At 33.4% G+C, this 14,200-nt stretch overlaps 1 protein-coding gene across 1 annotated transcript in view; it reads left to right on the top strand.

The window, feature by feature from the left end:
* The window catches only part of LOC132555323 (membrane-associated guanylate kinase, WW and PDZ domain-containing protein 2-like), a 77,024-nt gene extending 65,950 nt beyond the window's left edge, over window positions 1-11,074 (top strand). The window contains exons 18-25 of the mRNA XM_060219679.1: window positions 267-320; window positions 3,329-3,496; window positions 4,349-4,383; window positions 4,700-4,764; window positions 5,070-5,133; window positions 5,369-5,524; window positions 6,117-6,255; window positions 6,595-11,074. Of these exons, the coding sequence (XP_060075662.1) occupies window positions 267-320; window positions 3,329-3,496; window positions 4,349-4,383; window positions 4,700-4,764; window positions 5,070-5,133; window positions 5,369-5,524; window positions 6,117-6,255; window positions 6,595-6,761 (848 nt within the window). The 3' untranslated portion in view covers window positions 6,762-11,074. The remainder of the gene's footprint in view (window positions 1-266; window positions 321-3,328; window positions 3,497-4,348; window positions 4,384-4,699; window positions 4,765-5,069; window positions 5,134-5,368; window positions 5,525-6,116; window positions 6,256-6,594) is intronic.
* The last annotated feature ends 3,126 nt before the right edge of the window (window positions 11,075-14,200 follow it).

Raw genomic sequence — 14,200 nt, 5'->3', positions numbered from 1 at the left:
TGACTGTTGTAATTGTACTCCTTATTCTTTCATCAAACTTTTTATAATCTTTCTCATAAATGTAAAGGGTCTCTCAGATTTGGCACATGTTCAGTAGCTGGAGGAGGGTATTAAGTATTTGTTTTAATAGTTAAGGGACAAATTTAGATGTTATCGTGTTGTAGGGGTTTGTTTTGGTTAATTGGGTCTATTATGGGTGACTTGTGTCTTTATATTAATTTTACATGTATGAATGCATCTGACTTTTCATTGGTTAATTATTTCAGACACAGGGGTAGTTAAGGACTGGTTAGATAGAAAAAATCAATACCCATGGATTGGTGAGAAATTGCTCATTTTACTGTCTGCATCCCTCATACTTGATATGATTTGTTACACCTTTCCTGATTGGTCAGTTTATGGAATGTGTCATGCTTATTGTAGAATTTGTATGTTGTGTACCATCCATTTGTGATCACTGAAAGATTTCCAGGTTGCAGTCATCCTAATTACATATTTACTAGTGGTATATGAGATATTGGTGTATCATTATTATATTGTGATGGAAGACCAAATTAGCATCAGTAGCTTTTATAGCATGGATAATTATCTATCTTGGAATGTCATAAAAATGTTTGTATGTTACCAAAAAAATAAAGCTTATAATGCAAGACATTGATCATATCTTAGGTTTGATATCCCCAGGCTTACAATAAAAAGTAAATAGAGATTACCTACCATTGTTGTTCAAGGCATGATAAGCTAATTGGGTTGAGGCACCAAAAGTAGATTTTTGAGATTTATTTTTCATTCTTTTTGATTAATTATATGTATTACGTTGATGTTTTAAGATGTTTTTTATTTTTAATTGTTAATTTTAAATCACACTTCTTGTATTCTAAATAAGATTTACAACACCTCACAGATAATAATACAGCAATGACTTCCTTCTAAGTCATTAATGAATATCTTAACTACTCGTCAGAATTCAGAAACTTGAATTAAGCTACACTGAACTTGTTATTATATCTCGGTTTAATGGATTTTCTCATTTACACATGTTGATAAGATATCATGTATATCACCATGAGAATAAACTAGATACCTTTTTAGAAATTGTAAACAAAGTACAATTTAATGTATCAAAATGTCATATCTGAATTCTGATGTGTTGTGAAGATCTTTATATATTACTTATTAATTATTTGAAATTTATAATGAACTTTGAACCTATTATCTTATCTTGCTTTGAACAACACACCAAGATTTGACCTGTATACAACTAATGTGACAATATATACAATGTATTGTGCATGTTATACGATATAGTCGGCACTAGTAACACTGATCAGTATAGATTTCTTACTGGATCTACTGAGTAAATAGGGAAGACAGTATCAAACTTGTAGGGAGAGTAAATCTGAACAATATAGCCTATTTATAAATGTATATATAAAAACTGAGTAAATATTCTGTAATAATCAAACTTTTAACTGTAAAAGATCAATAATCAAACAGTTGATGACCACCAGGAAAAGGGTCTTAACTGCCACACAATGATCACAAGTAAAAAGTCCTTAGCTGCCACACAATGATCATAAGTAAAAAGTCCTTAGCTGCCACATAATGACCACAAGTAAAAAGCCCATAGGTGCCACACAATGATCACAATTAAAAAGTCCTTAGCTGCCACATAACGACCACAAGTAAAAAGCCCATAGGTGCCACACAATGATCACAAGTAAAAAGTCCTTAGCTGCCACACAATGATCACAAGTAAAAAGTCCTTAGCTGCCACATAACGACCACAAGTAAAAAGTCCTTAACTGCCACACAATGATCACAAGTAAATAGCCCTTAGCTGCCACATAACGACCACAAGTAAAAAGTCCTTAACTGCCACACAATGATCACAAGTAAAAAGCCCATAGGTGCCACACAATGATCACAAGTAAAAAGTCCTTAGCTGCCACATAACGACCACAAGTAAAAAGTCCTTAACTGCCACACAATGACCACAAGTAAAAAGTCCTTAGCTGCCACATAATGACCACAAGTAAAAAGTTCTTAGCTGCCACACAATGACCACAAGTAAAAAAGTCCTTAGCTGCTACACGATGACCATTAGTAAAAGGCTGTCCTTAGCTGCCACATGCTGACCACCAGTAAAAGGTCCTTAGCTGCCACATGAAAACCATTTCATTACTGGCTTTAATCTCCACAAATTGTTAAATATGATATAAGTAATACTTGGTAACTTAGAGACTCTTTATTCACTTCCATAATAGAATGTAGATTATCTATCTAGATTAAACATAGTCTCCTATATAATATATATCTCTTCTCAGGACAGTGTCAATCCACCATGTTTTGTTTTGGCTGTGTGAGATGTACATTTGTCTTAAATGATACCATCCTTCCCAGCCCAACACAATCCCTAACACAAAACACCATCCCTAACACAAGCTTGTACACCAGCCCTAACAAAATTTTGTACTCTGATGATTTATTCCAACCATCCCAGGCTAATCCCTGTCTCTAACATGACTAGCACCTGTCCTCAAAACATGACTTTAAATTGTGCTTTTTGTCAAACTTTAGACCACATTTAAAATGCACCATTACCCTTATTGTGAATATATGTTTTTATAAATATGTGTGATATTTTTGTTGACAAAATTAAAGATTTGTGAGATGAATTAAGAAGTGTTATCCCCTATGAAACAATTATTTCTAGATCATAAGACTTAGGGTATATTGACTTTAATTCGTTTTTGATTCTCTATTAAATATTGTTGGCTCTGTATCAAAACAGATTTTAGATGGGGAATAGAGGAAAACAATTTGGGGAAATGCATGGTTTACCTGTACTTTCACAAAAATGTACAGGAAGTTTGTAGTAATCTGGAAGTGTAGTTAATGGGAACTCATTAACAAAGGTCATTGAGTTGTCTCCTCCTGATTGTATTGAATGAATGTAGATATGAAAAAACAATCCATATAGATATCTGTGATATATTATATGTAGTGTAACATACTAAACTTCAAAGTATACTGTAGTCTATATCAGCTCTCAATAGATGTTTAGTAATAAACATTAAATTTAGTGCAAAGTGAGACATCATGCAGTATTTGATTGTTTTTCTATCCAAGATATGGCATAAAGTGAAATTGAATGCATGGAAAAAATCTGCGTAGACAACATTTATTTTTCTTTTGATAAATTCTGTTGAAGCAACTTACAACCTACTACTTTTTCATCTGTACATCCAACCATCATCATCATATTCTTATTCAAGTAAAAATAGGACATAGGAGCCAGATACATATTCTTTAAATGTCTTTGCAGGTCGTATATTAGAAAACAGTCCTGCAGAGAGGTGTGGTCAGCTACATGTTGGAGATCGTATCCTGGCTGTCAACAACGTAGATATCTCACACATGCACCACGAGGACATTGTCAATATTATAAAGGAAGCTGGTCTAAAGGTCACTCTCACTGTGGGGTCACCACAAGGTAAAGATCACCACATTAAAGAGTCATTTTGAAGTATGTATAGGGGAAGTGTTCCCTACAACTCATGATATTTACATAACCTTGTAATCCTGACTAATGAGACTTTTGGATACTGTTGAGGTCATAGTCCCTTTATGACTCCACAGGATTAATTTATAGAAAGCCATTCAACACATAAAACAATAAAAACGTTAAGTATGTCCTTCAACTTTTTCTGTAATTAATTACATTATTGAAAGCTCGTGTTACAGTAAGGTATTGAGTAATTAATTACATTATTGAAAGCTCGTGTTACAGTAAGGTATTGAGTAATTAATTACATTATTGAAAGCTCGTGTTACAGTAAGGTATTGAGTAATTAATTACATTATTGAAAGCTCGTGTTACAGTAAGGTATTGAGTAATTAATTACATTATTGAAAGCTCGTGTTACAGTAAGGTATTGAGTAATTAATTACATTATTGAAAGCTCGTGTTACAGTAAGGTATTGAGTAATTAATTACATTATTGAAAGCTCGTGTTACAGTAAGGTATTGAGTAATTAATTACATTATTGAAAGCTCGTGTTACAGTAAGGTATTGAGTAATTAATTACATTATTGAAAGCTCGTGTTACAGTAAGGTATTGAGTAATTAATTACATTATTGAAAGCTCGTGTTACAGTAAGGTATTGAGTAATTAATTACATTATTGAAAGCTCGTGTTACAGTAAGGTATTGAGTAATTTGGCAGGACTTTTCATTCTTTTGAAACAGATTTAAATCTTAAGAAAATTCAGAAAGTGATTTTTGGATCTGGAGCAACATATTGATCTTACCTCAGTGTTTTAATTGTTTTATTCTTGTTTTAGATGATACCTCCAGCACAGCATCAACATCACAGAGAGTAAGTTTTTGTTAATTCTTAACAGGCAATCTGATCTAGTGAATTTCTGTGTTATGTTCTCTGATCACGAGTCCTTCGACTACATTCTCTGATCACGAGTCCTTCGACTACATTCTCTGATCACGAGTCCTTCGACTACATTCTCTGATCACGAGTCCTTCGACTACATTCTCTGATCACAAGTCCTTCGACTACATTCTCTGACCACGAGTAATTCGACTACATTCTCTGATCTAAACTAGATAGGTAGGTAAAAAATGATTTCTGATTGATACTAAAGCGAACCGAAACTCATTTAAAATTTGTTGCTTTTCAGAGTTCACAGGGTTCAATGGTAAATGCGATGGCCTTTCCTGCTGTTGGTGAAAATGAATTACGAAGGTAAATTAAATAAATAAATAGACAAATCAAAGAATATTGAAATAACCAGACTGTAAACATTCAAACAAAGTAGAAAGAATTTCTGCCATTATTTGTTTTATTTAATGAATGCTTCAAAAACATATTTACAGATGAGGAAATCTGATGTTTACTTTAGATGGCATGCGACATGCCTCCTCTATATTGTTCATATAGGTAGCCACCAGCTAGCAAGAAGACTCCCACCCCAAATTGACCCTGGCTGTTCACAGGTCAATAAACCCACTGCTATTTTTTCTACTACAAACATATCTTTATATTTGCAGAAACCCTCCCCCAGCTGAGAGGTTGAAAGAACTTGCAAGACAACGAAGCTTCCCTAATCAACATGTACGTTCAATCTGATAAAAAAATTCAGAGAGGTGTAGACTGTGATAACAATGTCGTTTACTATACAAGACGTTCCGGAAGTGGTTGTTTTATTTATTCATTACTAGTTAAGCTTGTTGTGGCTGTTCATTATCTCAATATAAAGTAGGGTATTTTACAAGAATAATGTTTATCTGTTACATGAAGTTATTTTTGCTGTATGTTGACTTGCGTTTTCTATGATGATATCATGCAGAGTCCTGATGATGAGGAACTCTACACAGTGGAACTCCCACGGGGGTCACGTGGATTTGGGTTTTCAATCCGAGGTGGACGGGAGTTTAACAGTATGCCATTGTTTGTATTGAGGATAGCAGAAGGAGGTTCCGCAGATGTAGACGGAAGATTAAGGGTAAGTTGTTGTGATCAAACAATATTAAGTATTTTTGACTTCTGGTTGATACTGTATAACTTGTTCATTGTCAGGATGTGTTTGTTGATAAACAAGTATTTAAAACTTCAGAGAAAAATTTATTTGGCTATTAGAGTAAAGATATATCCACTAAAAGTTTTTCTCCTGAACATAATGTCTTGTGTCAAAATGACCAAGAAAGCGTCCATGAACATTTCCTGTAAATAAGGTCTGCATATTTTTACATTTATATTAATCAATATACTTGATAGATATAATACATGTTTTAAATGTTTTGTGTATGATAGATATAATACATGTTTTAAATGTTTTGTGTATGATATATAATACATGTTTTAAATGTTTTGTGTATGATAGATATAATACATGTTTTAAATGTTTCATGATATAAGACATGTTTTAAATGTTTTATGATAGATATAATACATGTTTTAAATGTTTCGTGTATGATAGATATAAGACATGTTTTAAATGTTTCATGTATTTAGTTTTATTGTATTTTGATGAAATCATTAATATTTCTGTTAAGTAACAATTGAAAAATATTTAAAATTAGTAATTGATTTTTCAGGTTGGCGATCAAATATTGGAGATTAATAACTGTAGAACAGAGAGTATGACCCATTCTGAAGCCATTGATATCATCCAAAATGGCGGACCTGTAGTCCGTTTATTTGTGAAGAGGACGGGCAAGCTCCCTCCTAGTTTTGGTAGGTCTAATCATCCAGTTGTCAGGTCTTTTTCTAAAGAACTGCTGAAGGGATCTTTGCGAAACTTACCTAAGTACTTGGCACTTCTCCTATTTCGTTAATGTGTACAATATTTGTTATGTTGTGATGATTTTTATTTTCCCTCAAGTTCCCTATGCTTAGGACCTTAGATTTTATTTAATTCTGAAATCATATTATTTTTTCAAAATTTACTCATTTATTATTTTTTCCTGTTACAAATTTGGAGGCTTCCATACAAAATGAGAATGACTTAACTGATTCATTAAAAAGATGTGATCATGACATACAATCATTGATTGTTCTTGTTTTACATTGTAGATCCCAGTAATCCAATGGGCGGTAGGTACACAAGCCAAGGGGTTCCTATGGCCAATGGTCCAATAGGTCAGAGTTCACCATACCTAGGTAGGAGAAACTTGGATCTACGGGACGAGCAGATGTTCTACAATAACTATCAAGGAGGAAAGCAGTATCAAAATTACTGAGGGGCTACACAGAGAATCTGGGCACTGTCAAAGCCTTCACCATCTTATGAGAGTCCTACTAGCTGGCTCTCACACAAAAGCCCTCAAGGAAAACTCCATTGCATACTCAATAATGAGTAACTGGATAGGTTTTTGATTTGCAGCAAAGGAAACTTGGCTTCCTACATTGAATGATGTCTCAGCTATCTGCAGTGAAGGATGGCTCGGCTTTCTGCAGTGAACAATGCCTCAGCTATCTGCAGTGAAGGATGACTCGGCTTTCTGCAGTGAACAACGCCTCAGTTGTCTGCAGTGAAGGATGGCTCGGCTTTCTGCAGTGAACAATGCCTCCGCTATCTGCAGTGAAGGATGACTCGGCTTTCTACAGTGAACAATGCCTCAGTTGTCTGCAGTGAATGATATCTTTTCTATCTGCTGTACACAATGTGGTACAGACTATGCCAGGAAGTAGAAGGCCCTATAGGTGCTTTCAACTCAGTCTCGGTATACTTAAATTGACTCTCAAAGAAAGCAGGTGCTGTTGAGTTGAACTGCCTGCTCTATACAAGGGTCTTGCACGTCCTTTGATTGACAGGAATTTTGAGAAATTTCCTCTTATGATTGATTTGAACTGTTGGATCTGTAAAAGAGAATTGTTCATAGGAAAATTCAATTGCATAGGGAATAAGCTGGAGTTTAGACACAATCTTTGGTTATTGAAGAATTTTCTATAAAATATCTGTAGGATCTTGATTACCTGCTCCAAGGGAGGTAAATCTGATTTTTTTAAACAAAATATGTCACAATGCTTTTGAAAGGAGGGATATCTGTTAACATACTGTTTAACTAGAACAATCATTTTTAGGATGTTTGTATTCAGGAATTCTGTAACTTGAAATGAATAATATGTGATCTACTTAAAAGGTACCAACTGTAGAATTCTGTGACTGGACACAGTTTTAATATAATTGTCCTTTAATTGAGTACTCTTTGGAAACTAGATATACTAGCTGTAACAAAACAAAAAACCTCAGCTATTTACTGTTCATGCAGTGTTCACTTTAAAAAGAAATGACATATAGTATGAAATATGTAATCCTGCCACAACATACCATTATAGATAATTTCAACAGAACTTCCTTTTTTGTTTGGTGTTCCCTGAATTTGTAGGGAAATAGGTTTTTAATAGGGTAATGATGCTTTAAGAGTTGTCAGGTATTTAGGTGTGTTGTCAGGTATAATCACTTACCTGTGAAGATACATAAAGTGACAGGACCAAAGGAAAAGTTATTTTGGCAGATTTTGTTGATATCATTAGGGCACACTTCTTGTGGATGTAACAGGATGTGGATTTTCCAAAACCACATGGCTGGATTGAGAAACAGTCCTTGGTACAAAAACAAGTGTCTTGTCTTCTTACGTTTACTTGTTTAAGTACAGAAACAGCTCTTAGAACAGAAATAAGTTGTTTGCGTACAAAAACAGTTCTGGGTATGAAAAAAACCTCTTGTTTTATTGTGTACTTGTTTAGGTACAGAAACAGCTCTTAGGACAGAAATAAGTCATTCGCGTTCAGAAAGAGTTCTAGATACGAAAACAAGCCCCTTGTTTTTTGTGTTTAGTCATAACTGGCAGCTTGGTTTGATGATGCTAGAAAAGAAGACCTATAATTTTTTAGTGAATTATCTAGTGGCTTGTGATAGACTTCTCTATATATACTCCTAAACATATCAAGTCTGTAAAAAACCCTTCATATTTCTATACACTAGTATAGCCAGTTTATTTTGTTATGGTTGTAGATTGGGATGACAAGTCTATAAGCACCAGAATGTTGCATTCATGATTCAGATCATAGGCTCAGACAACATGTGATTGCAGTATAGAGTTGGCTAGATTTGATGGTCAGGCCAATTTCTTTATTTTTATAACTTATTTAGATTGAAGCATGCTACGGTGACAGGATACTTAATAATCCAAATAGTTTCTTCCAAGAATTTCAACTTTAAATGGAAAAGGTATGATTTGAAAGAATTGATTTAGTATACATCCACAAATATAAATAACCTCATAACAGAAGTTATATTTATAACAAAACATTGCTTTTGTATTCTTTATCAAAACTGAGGACAGAAATTGAATAGATGCTGTTACATTTATTTACAAGTATTTGTGATAGAAGCCAGTTTCTCTATGCATTTGTAATGAAGTATACAAACATATCAATAATATTAAATAAACTGATATGTTGGATGGTGAGATATTAAATGTGTCCAGGTTACTACCCAAAGAGACTAGAAATCTTTACTACGCCTCATTGGAATTTACACTTACACTGAATACTATGGAGAAACTTGTGATATGGTTTTCTTATATCTTTATAATATTTGCAATTGCAAAATTTACAAAGCTGTCCAAAATATATTGATGAATAAAAAGGGTGCGTAAGTACTCTGTGTTTAAGTACACATGATAAATCAATACATTTTACCAGGTCAATTGGTAAAGTGATGGTTGAATAAAAAAACTATATTGATTTTGATATATGGCATTTTCCATGTCTTGAAATACACAATATCAGAGATGATTTGTATTGTCATAAATATAAAATCTATGCAAGAAGTGTTTGATAATTTTGAAACTAGGGAATGTTGAATAAATCGGGTAAAATTGTACTAGTTGATAGTGGATAAAAAATCAGTACATAATATGAAATCAACAGGCTGATAAAGATTAAATTGTTAGAGATGTTTAAATACAGCACCAAGATGTACTAAACCTCATATTCTTTCTTCATTTTGAATGTTATCAAAAGTGATATTATGGAAATTTCCGACAGTGCAGTGTATATCTAGTTGTTGAAATATATATATTTCGTTCTCTGCAAAGGCTGTTTTGAAAATAGAATTACCAGTATATTTTTCTAATGTTTCAACGAATCATCAGAAAAAATCTCAATCTTTCAGATGTTTTCAAGAACCCTTTGACCTGGTAATGAACAAATTACTTGAGAAACTAGAAGTCTTTCACTGAACAATCGATATTTTTACTTTTGTCATTGGTTGTAATAAAAATGTGATCATCAGTACATGTCTATGTATTCATGAAATTTCTATGGTTTATGATTAAGAGCCAGTATTTGCTAACCTTTTTTTAAGTTAAATTTCTAGAGTGTGTTTCATCCAACTGATGATCTAAATACATCACCGATGGTTTCTTTTTTATTGTGTAACCTTTATTTAGTGGCGGTTGTGATGATGTGTATTGGAATGAGATTCCAATCTAAATTAGTTTATAAATTGATGTTGGACACAAATGACCATTTTACATACAGATTGTCATAACACTTGTGGATGAAAGATTGATTTTAAAATGAACGATGATAACTTGTGGATGAAATACATTGTAGGATTTTTGAGTTTGTAGAATCTGTATTTATACATAGTCAGTATACATTTAATAACTGTGATCTTAACAATATTTTGAAATTCTAGTTACACTGTATTATGAATCACTCATCTTATTTTTGTCAGGTTTTGGTAGTTTTGGTAGTTAGTTGTGAATTTCTTAATGAGTGAATTAGAGCACCTTTAGTACATGTGCTCTCAGTTATTTTATACAATGTCTGGCCGATTGTGATGACAGTGATATTACGCTATCACTGGATTTGTGATAAAATCATATTCTTGCCATGGTCCACCATAGCAGTAGTGTTAGTGATGTGGTATGAGGTGTACATACCTACTGTACAGACTTTAGAACACTGATAGGATAGATACCATAGTGTAGAAGGCTATCCATAGCCACAAGGACCAAACCAAAACCATTTGTAATTTATCTTCATCGCTGGGGTGTACATTTTCTCTAGCTTTACTCCTATGCTGGTGGATTTTATGCCTGTGCTAAAAAAATAGGTAGTGGCATTTTTCAAAATCTTAAGAATGATTTAAGCAAATATTTTTAAAAATACTCATTGCTAACACTGTCCAATTTCACATTGAAATTATTTGATTTCCATAACACATATTGGTAATGATTTCACCTCAAGCAACATTAGCTTGTAAAGGTGACTTAATAACATAGAGTAGAGAGCAACTTTTTTGGTTGCAATTCTTCTGATATTTGCATGTTACATAGACCATATCTGGAATGAGAGTATGAAGACAGTACTGGTGTTGGTCTGTTGTAACTACATAGACCATATCTGGAATGAGAGTATGAAGACAGTACTGGTGTTGGTCTGTTGTAACTACATAGACCATATCTGGAATGAGAGTATGAAGACATTACTGGTGTTGGTCTGTTGTAACTACATAGACCATATCTGGAATGAGAGTATGAAGACATACTGGTGTTGGTCTGTTGTAACTACATAGACCATATCTGGAATGAGAGTATGAAGACAGTACTGGTGTTGGTCTGTTGTAACTACATAGACCATATCTGGAATGAGAGTATGAAGACAGTACTGGTGTTGGTCTGTTGTAACTACATAGACCATATCTGGAATGAGAGTATGAAGACAGTACTGGTGTTGGTCTGTTGTAACTACATAGACCATATCTGGAATGAGAGTATGAAGACATTACTGGTGTTGGTCTGTTGTAACTACATAGACCATATCTGGAATGAGAGTATGAAGACAGTACTGGTGTTGGTCTGTTGTAACTACATAGACCATATCTGGAATGAGAGTATGAAGACTGTGTTGGTCTGTTGTAACTACATAGACCATATCTGGAATGAGAGTATGAAGACAGTACTGGTGTTGGTCTGTTGTAACTACATAGACCATATCTGGAATGAGAGTATGAAGACAGTACTGGTGTTGGTCTGTTGTAACTACATAGACCATATCTGGAATGAGAGTATGAAGACAGTACTGGTGTTGGTCTGTTGTAACTACATAGACCATATCTGGAATGAGAGTATGAAGACAGTACTGGTGTTGGTCTGTTGTAACTACATAGACCATATCTGGAATGAGAGTATGAAGACAGTATTGGTGTTTCTCTGTTGTAACTAAGTACTGTTGTATGTATGGACACTTCATCAGTTTGATATATTAACATGGAATCATTGCGTCCACAAGCCAATCTGTCCACCTGTACATGAGCTATATGTATTAAAACAGAGAGGATTTTTATCATAGTTTGTATGGTTCTGGCTGTTGTGTTTAAGTGATAATATTAAACATCAGATGTTCTGCAGGGATGTTACAGCATACTTAACATGTATTTTGTTTTTTAACTAAAATGTTTAAAATTATACAAGAAGGCCCTGTTTTTGAAACTGTTTACGAAATTGAATGAAAGGCAGTTTCTGCATAACTTCAGTCATTATTCTTTGATACGGTAAAAAATAACTATGAAAAGTATAACCTAGATTGAAAAAAAAAGAAATTATAATAAAGCATAACTGAAGTCTGATAAGCATATCCCTGTAAAAAGTAAATGATTATATAAAGTTGCAAATATAGAGGAGTTAAGTCATGAAATCTAAAAAGTTGTCATCAACACAAAGTTGAAGTTGTAAACAGTTCTAGAAGATACAATAGTAACATATATAGGCTGGTGTAAGTGGTGTTTCTGTAATTAAACAGAAAGGTAATGAAAGTGCTGTGTAAGTGCATGTACAAGCAACATATTCATTGAATAAATATTTCATAATTTTATGCATGGTACACATCCTAGATGTACTTCTGTTTCACTGTATAAATGTATAGCACATATTCCTCCATACATTTTAACACTATTTTTATACATGCTGTATATACCTGGAAGTAATGTAAATAAGGTTGTATTATGTAAAGAATTGTTTGTTTATAAGTTTTATCTGGATTAGGATATAACTATCATTGTATTAGAGAAACTGAAGGACTTTCTTTTCATAGACAGTCATTATTTCCAATCACATTTTTGTATGACACATATATTATGTAGCTACTCCTACACAAAAATGTTAATTTTTTCCCCATCATTTCGTCTTCATCTTTCCTCATACTTAATTTAAAAATGCATTTCCATCATATATAAACATAGACATATTATTTATGCATATATTGAATGCACTTAAGGCTTTGAGGATTCAAGACTTTGAAAGCATACATGTATTTAGAAATTATAAATAGAAAACAAATATTTGAAATTTCATGCCTTTTCAAATGATAATCCTTGTTTTAATCAGGAAAGTGTTTATTCAGATTATTGTGGTGAGAAGAGGAAAAACTTCAGCATCTATACAATTCAAATAAAAGAATTAAGAAAATGATGAAATGAAGGAAATTTAATATTACATACACACAATTTTGTGCACATATATTTCTTCACCAGCGAACAATTAACATGTATGTTTTGTGGCCTTAGATGTGGATCTTGTGCTGTTAAAACAGAACAAGTGAGAAGTGCTGTAGTAATTTATGTTGTGAAAAAGCACTGTTTGTACTAATACTGAAATATTTTATACTCAAGAGAACACCTGGATTATTGTGCATTTGATACATTCATAAATATTTTATAAAGTGATGTTATTTTTTGGATGACCAGCATCAATTTTGTCCTAGAAATCACCATCGTTGTATCATAAAATTACATTATCATATTGACCTAAAACATTTTTGTATATGTACAGAAACCTATAATAAAGTTAAATGAACAGGGCTATTGACTTTTCTCATTTCTTATATGTTGTATTGTTAATCTGTACACCCCTATGTACACTGTGGTTAAGAATGCAAATGACACAATCTGTGTTCATCATGAAGTTGTGAATAGTCTGAACTCAGATTATTGTCATATTCAAGTTGGTTGCAACAGCATACATATATTAATGCAAAAGGTCTTGACACCACTGGAGCACCAGTCATGTGTTCGTAAACAATTTAACATTTTAGACATCTTCTCAAAAAACCCTGATCTGATATCATTGAAATTTTGTAGAAACTTTCCCTAGCCTAAGATGAAACAATATTGTGAATTATACCGTCCCCATTCCACAGGGGCCTGTGGGGCGGGGCCAAACGGTGTCTAAAGGACTTAGATTTCAAAAATCTTCTTTAAATACTCTTCATGAATGGAAGCATCTTTAAAGTGCTTAACTAAAATAGTGAATTTCATGGCCCAAGTTCACATATCCCCGTTGGGAGGGGGTAAAGCTTGCTACGTTTTATGTAGGAAAACTAGATTTTTGGGCATAATTTGTTTACTTTCCATTGGAAATATTTCAAACTTAGAATTATGAGTGAAGTATGATGGCTTGATGGTATGCCCATGTTGATCCTTGCTGACCTCCAGGGGCTGATGGGCAGGGCCAAAATCCTGACTTACCTCTTTACCAAAATAGTGAATTTCGGCTCTGATATGGTAGACAATTTGTTTAATTCAAATGCTCTTCATGAATGGAAGCATCTTAAGGTGCTTTAATTACCAAAATAAGTCTCGCATTCCTTCCTGGGGCGGAATTTG

Source organism: Ylistrum balloti, unplaced genomic scaffold (genome assembly GCF_031769215.1).
Source record: "Ylistrum balloti isolate Yb309-2 unplaced genomic scaffold, AGI_CSIRO_Ybal_v1 Utg370470, whole genome shotgun sequence".
NCBI classification, from domain to species: Eukaryota; Metazoa; Mollusca; class Bivalvia; order Pectinida; family Pectinidae; genus Ylistrum; species Ylistrum balloti.
Note: the sequence above shows the minus strand (reverse complement) of the source record. Positions and strands in the feature narration are given on the sequence as shown.